Raw genomic sequence first — 20,548 nt, forward strand, 5'->3', positions numbered from 1 at the left:
CATTTGTTCAATGTTTTCTCATCATAATGTAGATGGGGAAAACAATTGCAGTGTGAAGTAACTGTGTGGGATTTTTCACTGTCAGGGGTCGCCCTTACACTCCAAAATCTTAAGGCATATTCAGTTCACTGGCAATTCTATATTGTCCTATTGTACTCAGTGCAGTATGTGTGTGAGTGTTCCCTGAAATGGAAGAGGATCCTGTCCACTGTAGGTTTCTACTTTGTGATCTGAGCTGCTGAGAGAGGCTCCAGCCACCCAAGACCATGAACTGAAAATAATGAGTTGGAAAATGAATGAATGTGTGTGTGAATTAAAAATATTGTTTAATATCTGAACTGTTTTTAGGTAGTAATTCTGTGACCAGAATTATGCTAGAGATAGTTCAACCTTGATCATATATATTAATCTATGTTAACACTGGTTTTAATATAAGCTCCTTCATTTAGGGTTGCAATTTCTAAAAACCTATTGAAAATGATAAGACATTCCTGTGAAACACTTAGAAAAAAAAATGGGTCTAGCCCTTGTTAAGTCTCCATCTTATATTTATCAATAATTCAACAAACAATTAATATGTTAAAGAATACAAAGAAATGAAGAATACAGCCATTCTCCCTGCCATTGTTGAATTATCAAGCATATACACAACTAACCCAATTTTATTCTAAAAGAGTAAGAGAAGATCCATGCCCCACTAGAGAAAGAGAGAGACAGGCTGGGAGTATGGACCAACCTGCTAACGCCCGTGTTCAGCGGAGAAGCAGTTACTAAAGCCACCTTCTGAACCCCCCCACAATGATCCTGGGTCCATATTCCCAGAGGGATAAAGAATACGGAAGTTATTAAGGGAGGGGATATAGAGGTCTGGGGGTGGGCAATCTGTGGAAATATAGCCCTCTTATCCTATGGTCTTGTCAATGTTTCCATTTTATAAATAAATAAATTTAAATAAATAAATAAATAAAGACTGGTTTTGAAGAGGAATTGAATAGGGTAGCAGAGAATTGAGCAAGGGCAGAGTAATATGTTTTTTCTCCTTCCTCCTACTCCTCCTTCCTCCTCTTCCTCCTCCTCCTCCTCCTCCTCCTCCACCTCCTCTTCCTCTCCATCCTCCTCCTCCTTCTTTTTCTTTTTACCTTCAGGGATATTGCTGGGGTTCAGTGCCTGCACTACGAATCCACTACTCCTGTAGGCCATTTTTTTCCAATGTTGTTGTCAATATTGTTGCCACTGATTATGTTGTTGTTGGATAGGACAGAAAAATACAGAGAATGGAAGACAGAAAGGGGAGCAGCATATACAACTGCAGACCTGCTTCACTACTTGTGAAGCAACCCCCACCCCCACCCCTGCAGGTTGAGAGCCTGGAGTTCGAAGCTGGATCCTGACGCCAGTCTGTGTGCTTTGCACCATGTGCGCTTAACCCGCTGCACTACTGTCTGACCCCCACGATCAGAGTTCTTTCAATGCGGTAAGTGCAAGACTTTAACTTAGGTCATGTACAAAAACAAGGCACAATCCAAGATCTTCTTAGTTTTTACATTTAATTTCATCACAACTATTTGTAAAAATAGTTAAGCCTTTAGTAACTGGCCTCAAGAATACAGTAACACATTTCTTTTTGTTTGTTTATTTTAACTGAGGGAGTTAATACTTTACAGCACAGTCATTGACAGGCATGTGTGGTTTAATTATGCACTAGGCCCCCAAAGTTTTCTTCCTTCCCTCCACTCGCCTCTTTCCCCAGATCTCCTGTGCTTTGGTGGAATACACCACGTCCAGTCCACGTTTCACTTTATGTTCTTCCTCCATGTTTCTATTTGTTTAGTCCCACTTGTAAATGAGATCACTTCTAACCAGTCTGCAAAGACAACTTACTCTACCAACTGAAGGTTTTGAAAAATTGTCAGTACTTTTTCCCCACTTCCAGTCTTCCCTTCTAAAATTCTGAACTGTGTCTACCACTACCACCTCTTCAAACTTTGTACAGTTCATTTCCATAAAAGGATTCTAAGCAAGGAGAGATATAATTGACATGAAAATGCTCCCTTTATGAGTAGTGTGGTAAAACATATAATTTTTGATGCCTTTGATATACAGACTATTCTCTCTACCTGCAAAACTGTCTATTTCTAAGATCTAGATCAAATTCTGGATCCTCTCCATGATTTTCTTAGATCCAAGCAATCTTAATGTTAAACAAATACTAAGTATAGATGAAAGAACAAATAATTTTACCCCTTTGTGCATCATCATCTCACTCTATAGATCATATATGATGTGTGTTCTTCATTATGACTTGCATGTAAAAGAATATTTCTACTGCAGAGGCCAGGCAGTGGCATACCTGGTTAAGTGCACATATCACAGTGCACAAGGACCCGGGTTCAAGCTCCTGGTCCCCACCTGCAGGGGGAAAGCTTCATGAGTGGTGAAGCAGGGCTGCAGGTGTCTCTGTCTCTCTCCATCTCTATCTTCCCTTCCTCTCAATTTCTCTCTGTCTCTATCCAATAATAAATAAAGTTTTTAAAAAAAGAATATCTCTGTTGCATTTATCTTTTTTTAAATTTTTATGAGAGAGATAGGAGGAGAGAAAGAAACAGAACCAGAGAATCATTCTGACCCATGTGCTTCTGGGGACTGAACACAGGATCTCATACTTCAGAGTCCAATGCTTTATCCACCGTGCCACCTCCCGACTACTCTCTGTTGCATTTTCTAAAGGGAAAAAAAGTGTCAGGTTCATGATATCCTGAATTATTGAATGCTTTTAGTCAGTAAGTTATTTAATAGTACTTGGTGCATTAGAAAACTACAAGTACTATGCATGTGTGTGTAAACTATGTGGCCTATGTAAAGGAAGTACATTATATAAACTTATAATTAAATGTTAGTTTGAATTATCTAGAATATTGCTTTTTTTTATAGCATGGGTGATTAAGATGTTATTTCAGTGTGGCATGGGAACATAAACTGGACATATGGACCAATGGAACTGGACAGAGAGGCCAGAACTTAATCCACACATGCACAGGCACCTTATATACAACAAAGGGGCCAAAACTGCCTGATGGGGAAAAGAAGGTCTCTTTAACAAACAGTGTTGGGAGAACTGAGCAGCCACATGTCGAGAAATGAAATAAGACTACCAAGTAACATCATAAACAAAATTAGCTCAAAATGGACCAGAAATCTGGCTATTAGACCTAAAAGTATAAAATACAAAGAAGAAAATATCAATGCACCATTTCATAACATTAACACTAAAGATGTATTTGGAGACTAAAGATATATGGGGTGGAGACCCATAGGCAAAGTAAACAAAAACAAGATTGAGCAAATGGGAATATATCAAATTAAAAAGCTTCCATACATCACAAGAAAAATTCCATAAGGATAAACTGGAAACCTAGTAGCTGAGAGAACATATTTGCACATCATACTGCAGACAAGCAGTTGGTATCAAACATCTATGAAGAATTCATACAATTCAACAAAAAGAAAAAGAACAACCCAATAAAAAAAATAGTAGACAGAAAGGGGTCGGGCAGTAGCGCAGCAGGTTAAGCTGCACTGCGCAAAGTGCAAGGACCGACGTAGGGATCCTGGTTCGAGCCCCCAACTCCCCACCTGCAGGGGAGTCACTTCACAGGCGGTGAAGCAGGTCTGCAGGTGTCTGTCTTTCTCTCCCCCTCTGTCTTCCCCTCCTCTCTTCATTTCTCTTTGTCCTATCCAACAACGAACAACACCAACAACAACGATGATAACTACAACAAGGGCAACAAAAAAAGGGGGGGGGAGTAGAAGATATGTATAGATATGTATAGAAAGCCTGGTCCCCCTTTTTTCTTTGCCTCCAGGGTTATTGCTGGGGCTTGGTAATGGCATTACAAACCCACCATTTGCAGAGGTCATCTCTCTCGCTCTCTCTCTTTCTCTCTCTCTCACTCTCCCCTCTCTTTCTCTTTCTCTTTCTCTCCTATTTTATTCAACAGGACAGAGAGAACTTGATAAGGAAGGGGGGAGAGAGAGAGAAAGACACCTACAGGCCAACTTCACCACTCAAAAAACACCCCTGCAGCAGGCAGAAGAGTGGGTGCTAAAACCCAGGTCCTTTCAGGGCTCCTTGCACATGGTACTATGAGTGCTTCTGGCCAGCTGGGTGCACTATCACCTGGCCCCCAGTAGACGGTGCTCTAAAGAAAAGGTACACATGACCCACAGACATGTAGAAATGCTCCAATTCACTCATCACTAGTGAAATGCAAGTGAAAACCACATTAAAATACCACCTCACACCAGTTAATATGGCCTTCATATTTTTGTGGCCAAGGGTTCCTAAGTAGGATCTCAGATGATGGGGTGGTCTGGTATTGACCAAAAGACCAGAATTAAGTGAGTCATTCTCTTGACTTTATCCTCTCCACCATCACTGATCACTTCCATCAGGAACATCAGCATAAGCCCTCAAGTGGGTCCCTCAAGGAACTTGTCATCCTTATAAAGAAGCAATGGCAGGGACTGCTCCAGTCTCCAAAGAGAGGCTGGATTCTTCCCTGCCACTTGAAGAAGACTGGTTTAGAAATGAACGGAGCTTAGCATGTTCCCAGCTATGACCATGAACTAACTGCAAGCTCAGACCAATGGGGACTCAGATTTCACTAAATATTAATATATATAAGCCTTGAGTCATGTTGATGGGGCAAAAAGGTAATTTTATTCAGCGATTTTCTTCAAGTTTGGGGGCTAATCTCTGCCCATTTCTAGCTTTCTAGTCCTATTCTAAACTCTGATACAAATTCCCCAAACAATTTTTTTTCCACCTCCATGTTAGCTATCAAACTCAAGCAAAAACTATGAAAGTTATGGGCCCCCTGGGAACATACCAAAAATAGACTTCCTCACTTCTTTCCAACATAAGATCCTTTTCTCATCTGCTCTATTCTCACTCACTTTGTGGTTCCTGTTCATTAATCATTTTGTCCTGCTTTATACCTTACTGCCTTTCAGTCACCAACTTGCAGATACTGTCATGATACCATACTGACTTCCCTGGGCAGATGACCTCATCAATGTGTCCCAGAACTTCACCCCTCCAGAGCCTTACCCTACTGTGGAAAAACAGAAACAGACTAGGTGTATGAATCAACCTACCAATGAACATGTCCATCAGAAAAGTAATTACAGAAGGCAGAACCCCCACCTTCTGCAACCCCCCCCCCCCCGACAAAAGATTTTTGATCCATACTCTCAGTGCGGGAGAAATAACAGCGGAAAGACGACCAAAGGGTTCTGAACTACATCAGGACCTGGAGAGAGAAGAAAAAAAAAAAAAAAGGATGGGCCAGGAAGTGGCACACCCAGGTAACTCGCACATAATATGCAAGGATCCAGGTTAGAACCCCCACTCCCCAACTACAGGGGGATGCTACACAAGCAGCAAAGCAGGTCTTTCTTTAAGTGTCTATCTTTCCTCCTCTCTATCTTCTCCTCCTCTCTCAATTTCTTTCTGTTCTATCCAAAACAAACAAACAAACAAAACCCACCAAGACCAGTGGATTTCTAGCCCCAGCACCAAGCCCCAGCAATAACCTTGGAGGTAAAATGGTAATAATAATAAGAAGAAATAAGAAAGACATTTGGGAGTAGTAATAGGTATAGATGTGACTCAGAAAGGAAGAGAAGGCAGGACCACTAAAAAAAAAAAAGAGCAAATATATACAAATAGAGACAGATAGTTGTTGAAATAATGGTTAACCAATATCTGCAACTTTGGAAGAACTAATGTAGCTTCCAATGGAGGGAATGGGGATACAGAACTCTAATGGGGTAACAGTGTGGAATTATACCCCTGATCATAGCCTTATTATCTTTATCTTATAATTTTATAAACCGGTATAAATCACTAATAAAATTTTTTAAAAGCTTCAGAACAAGCACTCTCTTTTATTTTCTGTGTACCTATGTGTTTACTTCAAACTGAATAGATATAAGATTTCAGAGAATGGTTATAGTTTTAAAAATAAATATTGGGGTTTATACTAAATAAAGTCAAATTAATTTCAATAAGCATGTTCATAATAATTTGTCCAATTTATAACAGTATTTGCTTGAGAGAGTTAATGAAGTCTACACTGAAAACAGGAAGTTCATTTGCAATTTCTGTATTGGTCTTCCCCCACTATATATTTAACATCTTGTTTTTATATGTTAACTATTTGCAATAACTAACTTTCTGAGAACATCTGACTTCATTCTGTAGAAATGCATGATACACACTCTGTTATGTAGTCTGTTTTCTTTTTTTTATTATTAGTGAAGACATTAACAATAAAATAGGCTCACTTGCTCCAGCTGGTAATTTCTCAGAAATAGTAATATATTATTCCTCTTTTTTGTGACATCATAATAATCTATACAGAAGTACCATGTATCTTTGTGTAGAAGCTACTGTTTCCATTAAATTTAATTACCTCCCCCTGTGGTTTTAAATAGAAGTGGCTTCAAAATGAGGGCAGCTTCTATTAAATTTAATTACTTTCCCCTGCTGCTTGCATGGTAAAAGGAAGGTTGCTAAATGAAAGCAGCTTCTAAACTAAAGTATATGGTAACTGTGTTCTAGCAATAACAAAAATTTATCCAGACTGTCTTTCAGAAAACATCGTGGGTGTATTTTTCTTTTACTTAAAAAATGCCTTATTTTAAGACCCTTACATATTATTGATAGAAGAAAATATAACTTAAAAATCTATTTTAGGTTCTAAGAGTAAATACACTATTTCTGTGCAAAGATACTGGAAATCATCCCACTAGAAGACTTAAAGTCAGAACTTTTAAGATTATCATCAGTAGTTGTTTTGTACCAGCTATTATAATGATGATTTTTATTCTTGAGACATTTTTAATGTCTAGTAAAAAGCCTCCCTTGATTCTGATGGGAAAGACTTAAAGGAGCTTCCATCTAAGTTATTAAAAGGCTTCAAGTTTAGAGAGATTTCAGAAAAATGATCAGAAATATGAATGTTATAAATTTTGAAAAAATAACGCCAGGGTTATCATATACCACAGTATCTGAAAAAATTCATCTGTGTGCTTTACAGTAGTGTAAAAATGTAAATCAATTTAAAAACACTATGATACAATCCTATAAAATATAATAGAATATGAAATTTTAAATACCTCTTTTTTAATTAAATATTAATTAGGAGGAAATACTACTCAGTCAAACCAACATCGTAATGTTTATTTTTACATATACACTGGCAGAGTTTAGATGAACAATGTTTCCATTCAATCACACAGTTTAGTATAAATATAAAACAAGACACCCCTTAAGCATTTTAAGTAACAAATTAAACATTTACATTTTTTACTGTGCACTGAGGCTTAACATTTATGCAGCTTCAAAACCAAAGTACAGCCTCAAGGGAAGTCTCTCCACTGACAAATTAATACCTTAGAGAACAGAGCTGAATGGTGGCAATGAACTCATTTGTTCCCCCAATAATGAAGAATGACTTTTTCTTTACCACATCTGTGACTGTTGCTATGGTGACCCAGACTTACCTCATTGCTTCTCGGAGAGCTCCTCGCTCACCAAGAGTTGTGTGCTTGATGTCATCAAAATTATTCTCCAGCTTCTCGCAATTCTGTAACATATTAAGAAATGGATTAATCCTCCAGCACTCTGTGAAAAAATTTTATCTATGCAATTATTAAAAAATATAATTGATTATATTGATTATGGACTCATGAAAAATATGCATACTACTTTAATTGGGTAGGATTCATTTAAATTGACAGTGTGAATTCAACAGTAACAAAATAAAACTGCCTTATGATACAGCTGTCACAAAAGTCTTTTTATCAATTTTTCAAAATTAAGTAAATAGAAGAAATGAATATTATACACAAGTAGTACAACTTCTAGAGTTTTGAGAGATAAAAATAGTTCTCTGAAATCATCTCAAGCATTAAAAGTCAATTTAAATTGAAACAAGAAATTAAACTACTACTGAAACTATAGCATGGAATGTCTAATTGTAAAAATCTTAGCAATTACTATTATGTAAATATAGACCCCAGACACATCATGATAGCGTTCCATTAAATGGAAATTAAACTTTTCTTTTTTCAAATTTATTTTTCCTTTATTGGGGGATTAATGTTTTACATTCGACATTAAATACTATAGTTTGTACAAACATAACATTCTTAGTTTTCCATACAATACAGCCCCCACTAGGTCTTCTGTCATCCTTTGCTAGGACTTATACTCTCCCCATTAACATTCCATTAACTGAAAACTAAAATTTTCTATTAAAAAACAATTATAAAAACATTTAAAACCTTCTATGTTTTATGTATCTATAAACTGATAATTCTAATTCTTGAAGCTATAGAACAGTATATCAGGATCTTATCACCAATGTACTGCATTTTGTAAAATTTTATTCTTAGTTTAATCTTAGCTATATTATTTTATGTAATGCTGAGAATCTACGTTCTGCAAGATAATTCACATGTACAGTGTGCTTCCTCTGTCATAAGCAAAACCCAGGTTTGAGCATAGCCCCACTGCACTGAAGGAAGCTTTTGTGCTGTGTGCTGTGGTGTCTTTCTGTGTCTCTATCTCTGTCTGTCTTTCTATCTGATAAAGTTGGCCAAGAAAGAAGAAATGAGGGGAGAAAAATCTCATATGATCCTAATAGGTTTTGAGAGCACAATATATACTATTAAATTTAACAGAGCTGGGGAGACAACATTATGGTTACACATGAAAACCTTCATGCCTGAGTTACAAAAGGCCCCAAGTTCAAAGTAATTGGACTTGTGTTTTAGTTATGTGACAAACAGAAATGATAAATAAAAAAGTGAGATATTTGTGTGTTCTTTCTATGTTTAAGTGTAGGCAGGTCTGCTATACATCAAGTACAGAATTAATTTCCATACGTAAAAATGAATTAATTTAAGACCTTTTTGTACACTACTATTTTTACCTTTATTTTTTTAAGTCAGTCAAATTAAGATTTAGATCCTCTTTAATACCTAGTTACACATTTTTACAATGAAATCCTTCACAGTTAAGAAGTAGTTCACCTGGCAGAATAAGTACTTTATTGCCCTAAGTTCAAGATCCAACACCACATGGGAACATCATGGATAGCACAAAGGGAGAACCTCCTTTCTCTGTCTCTCTTACATTCTCTCTCTCCCCCATTCTCTGTCTTCAAATCAAAGTGTCACTGTTACACAGTTCAAAAACTGAACATCATGAACAGGGAAGAAAGTCATTGGTAGCATATAGGACCTCATGAGATAGGCCAGTTTCCATTCCCAGAACCACCAATAGCCAGAGATATTAATTAATTTGTTTGTTTTCAGGAGGGAAAAGAGACTAAAAAGACTGCTTAGATTCTGGCATATGGAGGTGCTGAGGAATTAAACCTGGGACCTCTGGATTCTCAGGCATGAGAGTTGGTGAGTTGTCACTAGCATTATCTCTCCAGATTCACTGTTTCCACTTACACAGTATTCATGATAACTTTAGCTGTTCTTTAACTTCATCTAAGTTGACTATTTTTACATGCTCTTTTGTGTAACACTTTGCTCAGTACAGTGTCCATGAGATGCAAACATGTAGCTCCATGAAGCTACAGTTTGTTCATTCTCATTACGTAGTAGTTTTTCATTACTAGCACATCACAATTTGTATATTTATTTTTTTTTAGGACTAGTCATGCATTTTTTTTATTTCATTAGGTATTTTTTTAATTTTTATTTATAAGATGGAAATATTGACAAGACTATAGGATAAGAGGGGTACATTTCCACACAATGCCCACCCCCAGAGCTCCATATCCAAGCCCCTTTTTTGATAGCTTCCCTATCTATCCCTCTGGGAGCATGGACCCAAGATCATTGTGAGGTGCAGAAGGTTGAAGGTCTGGCTTCTGTAATTGCTTCCCTGCTGAACATGGGTGTTGGCAGGTCAATCCATACTCCCTCCCTGCCTGTCTCTCTCTTTCCCTAGTGGGACAGACCTGGAAGGGGGGGGGCTCAATTTGTATATTTCATCTTCTATATTTGACATGTTTCCAGTTTTGGACTATTTTTGAGTAGTATTGCTATTAATATTTTTGTACATAATTTAAGTAAACAATATGCATTTTTCTGGGCTTATTTCTCAGTATAAGTGGTTCTAATCTCTCATCAAACTCTCATGGCTGAGAACCCAAGAGGTTACTCTCTTTCTCTCTCATGAAAATAAACTGATCAATTAATAAAAAATTTTAAAATGAAAATAATGAGCAAGTGGTGATGCAGCTGGTAGAGCCACACAGTTATCATGTGTGGGTATCCAGGTTCAATTCCCTGCTTCCCAACCTGCAGGAGAGGAAGCTTCAGGAATGGTGGGACAATGCTGTAAGTATCCACATATCTCTGTCCTATCTTGTCCTGACTTAGCTCTCTTTGTTAAAAAAAAAAAAAAAAAATCCACTGTGTTTATCCATCAACAAATTTACCATCTAACTCAAATTTCTTTACACCTGAAACAAAAGTATTGATACATGACTTCTATTACCGATGTTACTGATAATACAAAAATTGAGGGTTTCTACTTATAGACCCACTTCTTTCTTATTCTCCAATTTAAGTTTAATAGAAAACTATGTGTATGTTCTCTTTTATCATATAATCATACTTTACAATTAGGTTTTTTCATAAGCCCAAAGCTACTAATTTTAGTGAATCACAACTGAGTCTTATAATTAGATCTTAAAATGCAAAAAGGTTTCATAAACTTTTTCAAACTTGACAAACTCCAAAGTTATATATATATATATATATATATATATATATATATATATAACCTCTAATTAATTTGATGCTTCCAGAGACAGTTTATATCAGATGTACTAAAAATATTTCTAATTAATTGCTAGGGCTATGTTTTTGATAAATCTCCAGTACTGTGTACATACTCAGTATGTATGTGTATGAATACTTTGTGCACGTTTGCAAATAAATGGAAAATGTGTACTTATATACGTATTCTGCTAAGTGAAAGTAATTTGGCAGAAATAAATTTGCCACTTGACTGGATATTTTGGTTTGGTTGATTTTTAAGAAAATACCAACCAAGTTAAACAAAATTAAAAAATTCACTGTATTTGAAATTCTAAATGATTGTTTTATGTTAAGGCACTGGCTCCAAGATCCACATTGTTATAGGAAACATGCAGTGGATAAAGCACTGGACTCTCAAGCATGAGGTCCTGAGTTCAATCCCTGGCAGCACATGTACCAGAGTGATGTCTGGTTCTTTCTCTCTTTCCTCCTTCCTCATTAATAAATAAAATATTTTTTAAAAGCTAAAGATAAGCCAATGTTTTTGTTAATTTTTTTTGGATAGAGAGAGAAAGTTAAAGTGAAGAAGGAGGTAGGAAAGGAAATAGGAAGCTTCCCCCATGCAGGTTAGGGGTAGAGGGTTGAGCCCAGTTCATTGCACACTGAAACATGTACTCTACCAGTTGTGCCACCACCCAGCCCCAACAAAGGATAAACAAATAGGAAAATGGACTGCAGGTGAGATGACAGAACAAACTACCTACTTCTCATCATAGCAAGCATAAGAACGAGAAACATCAGTGAATCAGTGAGTAGCAATAAAACATTGAAACAAGAAGTAAGTCTACTAACTTAAGACATCATGGGAAAAATAGAACACACAGGACACTAAAGGTAATAAATTATTATTCATCCCATTTAAAAGATAAATTTATACTAAATATTAAGTAGCAAGCTGGAAATCTATTTGAACAATCCTGATAAACATTATAGTTTGTTTTGGTTTCTTTTGTCATACAACAACAAAGAACCAACTATATAGCAAACTAGCTAACACTGAGGATGTACTCTATGTTAGCCATTTTCCTATCATATTTATATAACCAGCCTGAAAAAAAAACACAGGTACTCACAGTTTACAAATGAGAAAACACACACACACATGGAGATAATGTAATTTGAAAGATGATATAGCTGGTAAGACATAAAGCAGGGATTTAAAACCAAGTAGTCTGGCCTCACAGACAGACTCAAATCCTTCATAGAGACAGACTGCATCAGAAATAAGCTAGATAAAGTCAATATAGTAAAAGTCTGTAGAGATTTCCACAGTAGGTGTCTGTTGTTAACTTTAGATACTGAATTAGATGGAATAGTAAAGGGTGGGGGTAAATCTTTGTAGAATACTGTCTTATTTCTATCTACATATGCAAAACTTTACCTTGTAGAAAAACAAGGAATCTAATATACACGTATCAAACAAATGAATATACTCAAATATTTTGTATGCAACAGTCTTTATTTGGGGCTGTGACACTACCGTGACAAATATAATGAGCAATTAAATTCCCAAGTGCTCAGATTTTGGCAGCAATTAAAGTAGAAACTAGAAACTAAGCATCAAAAAGAACTGGTTTTGGTGGCCTCCTGCCAAATAAATCCCCATGGGTAGAGGGAAGGTCTAGAGTTTCAACTGCGATAGATTTTATAGTGTTTTATATCTCATCTATGTTAAGAACTGTATAAAAATATAATAAAACAATAAAACAAATGAGTTGAATACCAACAAATGTGGAAGCAAAGTAAGACATGAGATCACTGAATGCGGAGAAATTTAAATAACATTATTGAGATAGCTTTGCTTAAACTACAGCAAATAATAACATTCAATAGAATGTTATTATTTGTCAGGTACTAGATAGTACCTGACAAATTATAAGTCAGGTACTAGATAGCTATGGAAAAAAAACAAAATACAGTTTCAATTTATATTATTAAATATCAATAAAATAACTTATGTGATTAACACTGAGTGACATAAAAGAGAAGATTGTTTATCAACTTATTACAGTGCCTAGAACTTAATATGTTGAATCTGAAGTCTGTATATTAGCCTACATTTAATAAATTCGAAGATTAGTTTTAATAAGTGAAAAAACCCAATTCCATATTATTGAGTGACCTGAAAAGTAAGTATATCTCCTAGAACTTGGGTCTCAAAACAGTTAAGTCACAGATGCTCAAGTTAATAATTCAAACATCAACTCCAAAAAAAATATTTTGAATTTTTACATTAAGGTTTATAATAAACAACAAAGATAGAAGGTAATAATGCAAAACCCCCAACGTGATCACACTTGAGGTATTATAAAGGAGAGGAAATAATTCTCCTGTAACAGTGTCTATGAGTGTACATGCATATATTTTCTCGACAAGTTCAAATTATTCAGATTAAGGCAAAATAAATAGATAAATGCTAAGCCAAGCTGACATTATCAGTTCTAGAATCATGCTTTATCATTATTGCCTACTAGATAGTTGTCCTTGTGTACATTGCTTGCCAAGTTTCATCTAAGTGAAATCTAAATCTTGTGTTCTATGGCTATTGGCATAAATGAATGAGAAAAAAAGTATAAAAAAATTACTTAAGATCTTCATATTGGTAAAGCTTTCAATCTTAGGAGAGGAGATAAAGAATGGGTAAGTAAGATAAACATATCCATGAAACTCATAGCACAATTCTAATGGATCAGATTTTACTGAGTGAGATAGAGAAATCTAATTTTTCATGTTTTCCAAGTGACTCTTATGAGTAAATAAAAGAAAACCAAATATAATACTGATGGGGAAAATGTTTAGCTTAAAACTTACAAACCCTTTTTTTGATAAGATTCATATAAGGATCCAGGAAAATGAGCTAGTACATTCAGTTATGCAGGCACATTAACAAGCACAAGAACCTGGGTTCAGGTTCCCAGTCCCCAAATGCTTGAGGAAAGTCAGTCTCTCAGTCTCTCTCTCTCTCTTCCCCTCCCCTCTCCCTCTCCCTCTCTCTCCTTCCCTCTCCCCCAACCCTCTCAAATTCTCTGTCCTATCAAAAATATTTTTTAAGTTTTAATCTAGAAAAATAATAATTCATTCCCCAAAGGGCTCTGGGGAAGACATGAAAAGAGTGGGTGAAAAGGACCTTGGGAGCCATGTACTTCATGATGGAAAAGGACCCAAGTTGCAGGTGAAATGTGTTATGCAGGCACCTGTAACTTGTGGAGATGAGAAATTATAGCCTTGTGTCAACAAGTGTATAAACCATTAACTCCCCATAAGGTGATCTGGGAGGTGGGGGAGGAGGAAGGGAAGAGGAAAGAAGCAAACATGCAAACTAGTCAGACTGCTTATTTGGATGGTGCTCTTGTTTAATCATTAAGCCCAACCCCCACCATACTAAAGCAAGCTTTGGTGTTGTGATCTGTTTCTCTTTGTCTCTCTGTCTGTTGGAGGAATTGAACCTGGAGTGGTGAAGACCCAGTGACAACAACAACAAAAGTATGTATTCACACAGAAAATACAAATACACATAATATACAATGTTCCAGTTACAATTTTAGAGAGTCAATGGATGCCCTAAATCTCATTATTGGCTGACTTCCTGTGTCCAATAAACTTAAATGTCAAGATGAATTGTCTTGCAATGAACTCTAAGTACAAGTTACAAAGATAATCAGTTGCCCAGATACCTTGAATAGCAGGGGTTATCTATTGCTATTTGATAATGACAATTAAATTCAAGTATTCAAATTATCAGTGACACAAAGATCAGTCCAGTGCCAAATTAGGGGAAAACAACTTTTTATATTCATTCATTCGCTATTTGGAATCAAAAAAATGCCAGATACTATGCTCGTCACCAGGGATATCAAGATCTAAAATGTCCTCTTTAGTTTCAAAAAATATAATTTCAATTTAGTAACTAATTACTATCATGAAAGTTTCTCTCATGTCTAGTGGGAACATCATTACCATATATTAGTCATGTGTTAATGATCATTACAAATCTCAGATGGCTAAAAGGCTACAGAATACTGTATTCCAAAGGATGCTTAGGGAATTAATACCAAGGAGGTCACAGACTATGAAAACAATCATAAATTCACATTTTAAAATGTGAGGAATTGAAGTAAAATATCTCAGTCTATTTTTACTACTATAGCTCTAGTGTGATTTAATATTGTTTGCCTCAAAGGATATGTTCAAGCACTAAGGAAAATCAGGGAAAGATAAAAAAAAAAAAAGATATTGTAAATGCGTGCATGTTTTTCATATAGCTACGGTGTAAATTCCACTGAAGAATGAATCAATTTGGTGAAATTGTTGTATTTTAATGTTGCCACTCAAAATTAAAGAACTTCCTACTGAAATTCCTCAAAAACCAAGAAAGAAAACTTGGATACTCAGATTTTTAAACTCCAGATGAACATTCCAATTATATAATTTCTAGCTCTAATCAAGAGAGTCATATTTCAATAGATAATTGCTTTTCCCTTTGGTATGTCTTAACTAGTCTAATCCTTTCAGGGACCATTAAGATATAATCATATTTAACTAATGTTATTTCACTAATAGTGGCCAGTTTACAATCAGACCTTGTCTAGGAGAAAGTTATATGAGTCATAGTGAAATGTAATACAATGCAGAAGCAGACTGTGGAGACAGGAAATTTTTTTTAGTTCCATTTTTGCAATTTAGTTGTTTAAGTGTTCTTAGGAAACTGCTTAATATCTCAGTCAGCAAGCAGAACCCTCATAATATGACAGTATCAATGACTATGGTAAAATCTAAACAAAAAAGCACCATTCAAATCTGATTTCCAGATTCACAGTCTAAATCAATCTCTATTTTATATTTACAGTGAAATAATTTCAAACATTAACTCATTCAATGTACAAATATTATGGAACTTTCTCAAGGTAAGCAAGAACAAACATAAAAAATAATTCTATTGTAGAATCTTAACTACTGATCTTTAATTCCTATATCTGGAGAACTCAACAGTTTAATCAAGTTCAAGTTTAGTACTTTTTCCAGACCTTTTTTTTTTTTTTTTTTTTTTTTTTACCAGAGCACTGATCAGTTCTGTTTTATTGTGATGCACCCACTAAACCTGGGACATCCTAGCCTCAGGCATAAGAGTCACTTTGCATAACCATTATGCTTATATCCCTGCCCCAGATTAGTACTTTTTTTTTTTTTGCCTCCAGGGTTATCATTGGGGCTCAGTGGCTGCACTAGGAATCCACTGCTCCTGGTGGCCATTTTTTTTCTCATTTTTGTTGCCCTTGTTATTATTGTTGTTATTGTTGCCATTGGTGGTGTTGTTAGATAACAACAGAGAGAAAACAAGAGAGGAGGGGAAGCAGGTGGAAGAAAGACACCTGCAGACCTGCATCACCTCTGGTGAAATGACCTCCCCCTGGCACCCCCACCGCCCTGCAGGTGGGGATCCTTATGCCAGTCTGTCCTTAAGCTTTGCACCATGTACCCTTAACCCGCTACACTAACACCCTGCCCCCAGATTAGTACTTTTTTTTTTAACACTGGTTTCTTATTCTGGTATTTTCCATATCATTATACTAGATGGCGCAAACAGGAAAAACCCAATAATTCCAAGAAAAGCAACTTTCCCAAAGACAAATAATCATTTTTACAACTTTATGAATTATTTAGACAGTGTTCATGTGAAAAAAAAGAATAATTTATTCATCTTGTTACAGAAAGTAATTCATAATCTGTTTAATTTGCTATCATACAGAAGGTCTGATTCCAGCAGTAACTAATATTTAGATGACTGTCAAACCACATGATCCAATAGCATGTATTTGCCTTTGTATATAGAGCCTCAATGATACTACTAATAGTTATTTTTTTAATTTCTTTACTGGGGGATTAGTGTAGATTACAGTCTACAGTAAAATACAATAGTTTGTACATCCTAAAGTTTCTTACTTCTCCACACAGCAATTCAACCCCCTCTACCATCATCTTCCAGGACATAAATCCCCCACCCACCCAAGAGTCCTTTACTTGGGTGCCTTACACCAAACCTAGTCCAAGTTCTTCTTTGTGTTTTCCTTCCAATTCTTGTTTTCCAGCTTCTGTCTAAGAGTGAGGTCATCCCATATTCATTCTTCTCTTTCTGACTTATCTCACCTAAAATTATGCCATCAATTTCCATCCATGAGGGGGTGAAGAAAGTGAATTCACCATTTTAAATAGCTGATCAGTATTCCATTCTGTATATATAACACAACTTACTCGCAAACTCACCTGTTGTTGGACACCTAGGTTGCTTCCAGGTTTTGGCTATTACAGATTGTGCTGCTATGAACATAGGTATACACAAATCTTTTTAGTTGGGTGTGTTTGGTTCTTTAGGATATATCCCCAGGAGAGGAATTGTATGGTCATAAATTAGGTCCACTTGTAGCCTTCTGAGAGTTCTCTAGACTGCTCATCACAGGGGCTGGACTAATTTACATTCCCACCAGTAGTGCAGGAGGGTTCCTCTGTCCCCACATCCTCTCCAGCATTTGTTGCTGCTACCTTTCCTGATGCATGACATTCTCACAGGAGTGAAGTGTTCATTGTTGTCTTTATTACATTTCTCTGACAATCAATGACTTGGAGCATTTCTCATATGTTTGTTGGCCATTTGGATCTCTTCTGTGGTGAGTACTCTATTCATTGCCTCTCCCCATTTTTGGATGGGGCCACTTGTTTCTTTGTTGCTGAGTTGGGTAAGCCATTTATATAGCCTCTTATCTGATCTATGGCATGTAAAGATCTCCCATTCTGTAAAGGGTCTCTTTGTTTGGATGGTGGTTTCTTTTGCTGTACAGAAGCTTTTAAAATTGATGTAGCCCATTTTTCTTTTGCTTTAATTTTCTTTGTAATTGGATTCCTATCATTGAAGATGTCTTTAAAGTTTAGACAGAAAAGAGTTTTGCCAATATTTTCCCCTAAGTATTTGATAGTTTCTGGTCTAACATGCAAGACCTTGATCCATTTGGAATTTACTTTTCTGTTTGGTAAAATATAGTGGTTGTTTCATTCTTCTGCATGTTTTCACTGAATTTTTCCAACACCACTTGTTGAAGAGACTCTCCTTGCCCCCACTTAATAGTCTGGGCACCCTTGTCAAAGATTATACTTCCTTAGGCTTGAGGGCTTATTTCTGGCTCTCAATTGTATTCCACTGGTCAGTGTGTCTGTGATCAAGTACCAGGCAGTTCTGATTACAATGGCCCTCTAATACAAATTGAGATCTGGGAGTGTGATGCCTCCAGTGCTGTTCTATCTTCTGAAGATTGTTTTTGGCAATTCTAGGTCTTTTCTGGTTGCAGATAAACATTTGTAGCATTGTTCTAGTCTCCTAAAAAAAATTGGGTGGTATATTGATGGTGATTACATTAAATTTATATATGGCTTTGGGTTGTATATTCATTTTGATGATGTTAATTCTTTCAACCCATGAACATGGATTATCTTTCCACTTCTTTGTGTCTTTTTTAATTTTCTTGAATAGTGAAACACAGTTTTCATTATATATGTCTTTCACTTCTTTTATTAGGTTATGCCTAGATATTTTATTGTTTTTGTTGCTATCATAAAAAGGTTTGATATCTGGACTTCTGCTACCTTAGTGTTTGCATAGAGAAATGCCACAAACTTTTGTATGTTAATTTTGTAGCCTGACACCTTACTATATTGCCTAATAATTTCCAAGAGCTTCCTGCTGGACTTCTTAGGTTTTTTTCTATGTATACAATCATATCATCTGTAAATAGGGAAAGTTTGACTTCGCTTCAAATCTGTATCCTTTTAATTCTTTGCTCCTGCCTGACTGCAATGGAAAGAAAGACCTTCCATATGTTGAGTAGTAATGGTGATAGTGGACAGCCCTGTCTAGTGCATGATCTGAGGGGGAATGGGTCCAGTTTTTCACAGTTGAGTATGATGTTGTCTGTAGGTTAAGTATATATGTAGTCCACTATCTTAAGGAGTTTTCTATTCCCATTTTTTGTAGCATTTTGATCATAAAGGGATGCTGGATTTTGTCAAAGGCTTTCTCTGCATCTATTGAGATAATCATGTGGTGTTTGATTTTGCTTTCACTGATGTAGTAGATCACACTGATGGATTTACAATATATGAAACCAACCTTATATCCCTGAGATAAACCCTACTTGGTCATGATGAACAACCTTTTTAATATACTGCTATATATGATTGGCTAAAATTTTGTTCAGTATTTTAGCATCTATTCATCAACAATATAGGTCTGTAGTTGTCTTTTTTATTGTTCTAAACCTATCTGCTTTTGGTATCAGCATGATGCTGGTTTCATAGAAGCTGGAAGGGATACAACTCCACACAATTCCCACCACCCAATCTCCATATCCCTCCCCCTCCCCTGATAGCTTTCCCATTCTCTATCCCTCTGGGAGCATGGACCCAGGGTCACTGAGGGTTGCAGAAGGTAGCTTTCCCATTCTCTATCCCTCTGGGAGCATGGACCCAGGGTCATTGAGGGTTGCAGAAGTGTGGAGTTGTACCCCTCCTACCCTATGGTTTTGTTAATTAATCCTTTCTTAAATAAAAAAAAAATTTAAAAAAAAGAAAGTTATAGTTAGGAAGAGGGGGAAAACACCATAGTGGTTTACACAGTAAACTCTCATGCTTGAGGAACCAGAGTTCCTCAGTCCCTGGCACCAACATAAGCTAGAGCTGAGCAGTGCTCTGGTTAAAAACCAAAACCAAGACAAACCATGTTAAAAAATAGGTTTATTGACCCATAATTCACATACTATATATTCTGTCCAATTAAAATGAGCATCTCAGGACCAGGAGGCAGTTCAACTGGTAGGCCACACACTGCTATGCTTTAGAACCTGGGTGTGATTTTTTGGCCAGGAGAGCACCATGGATAGCCACTATGTGAAACTTCTCAAATATTGGAGCAGCTCTGTGTTGTTTTTCTCTTTTCTTCTCTCCTTCTTCCTCTCCCTCTCTCTCTCTCCCTTTATGTCTCTATCTAAAGTTAAAAGGAAAACAAAACAAAGAGAATCCAGTAGGCATGGTAGAATTGCACAGGTGAAAATCCCAGAGGGCAAAATAAATAAACTGAACAATTAAAAAAAAAAAGAAGAAGAAGAAGAAGCTGGAAGGGAGTATTCATGTGTCTTCAATCCTTTGAAAGAGTTTTTAAAAGTACAAGATTATATCTTCCTTGAAATTTTAATAGAATTCATTTGTAAAACTATCTGGTCCAGGACTTTTTTCTTTGGGGAAGTTTTTGATAACTGCTTCAATTTCTTTGGCTGTGATATGACTGTTCATTTTTTATAGTTCCTCTTTGTTTTATTTTGGAAATTTGTAGATATCTAGGAACTCATCCATTGCTTCCAGGTTCTCCAGTTTGGTGGCATATACTTGTTCATAGAAGCCTCGCATGATATTTTGGATTTCTGTGGTGTCTGTTGTGGTATCTCCTCTTTCATTTACAATCCTATTTAAATGAGTCCTCTCCCTTTTTTATTTGGTGAGTCTGACTAAGGATTTGTAGATTTTGTTCACTCCTTCAAAGAACCAACATTTAGTTTCATTGATCTTTTGTATGGTTCTCTTATTTTCAGTGTTA

General features: G+C 36.2%; 1 protein-coding gene across 1 annotated transcript in view; it reads right to left on the minus strand.

Moving 5' to 3' along the window:
• The window catches only part of DPYD (dihydropyrimidine dehydrogenase), a 944,675-nt gene that overhangs the window by 835,149 nt on the left and 88,978 nt on the right, over positions 1-20,548 (minus strand). Inside the window, exon 3 of the mRNA XM_016189943.2 lies at positions 7,570-7,652. Within this exon, the coding sequence (XP_016045429.1) occupies positions 7,570-7,652 (83 nt within the window). The remainder of the gene's footprint in view (positions 1-7,569; positions 7,653-20,548) is intronic.

This window comes from Erinaceus europaeus, chromosome 11 (genome assembly GCF_950295315.1).
Source record: "Erinaceus europaeus chromosome 11, mEriEur2.1, whole genome shotgun sequence".
In the NCBI taxonomy this organism is placed as follows: Eukaryota; Metazoa; Chordata; class Mammalia; order Eulipotyphla; family Erinaceidae; genus Erinaceus; species Erinaceus europaeus.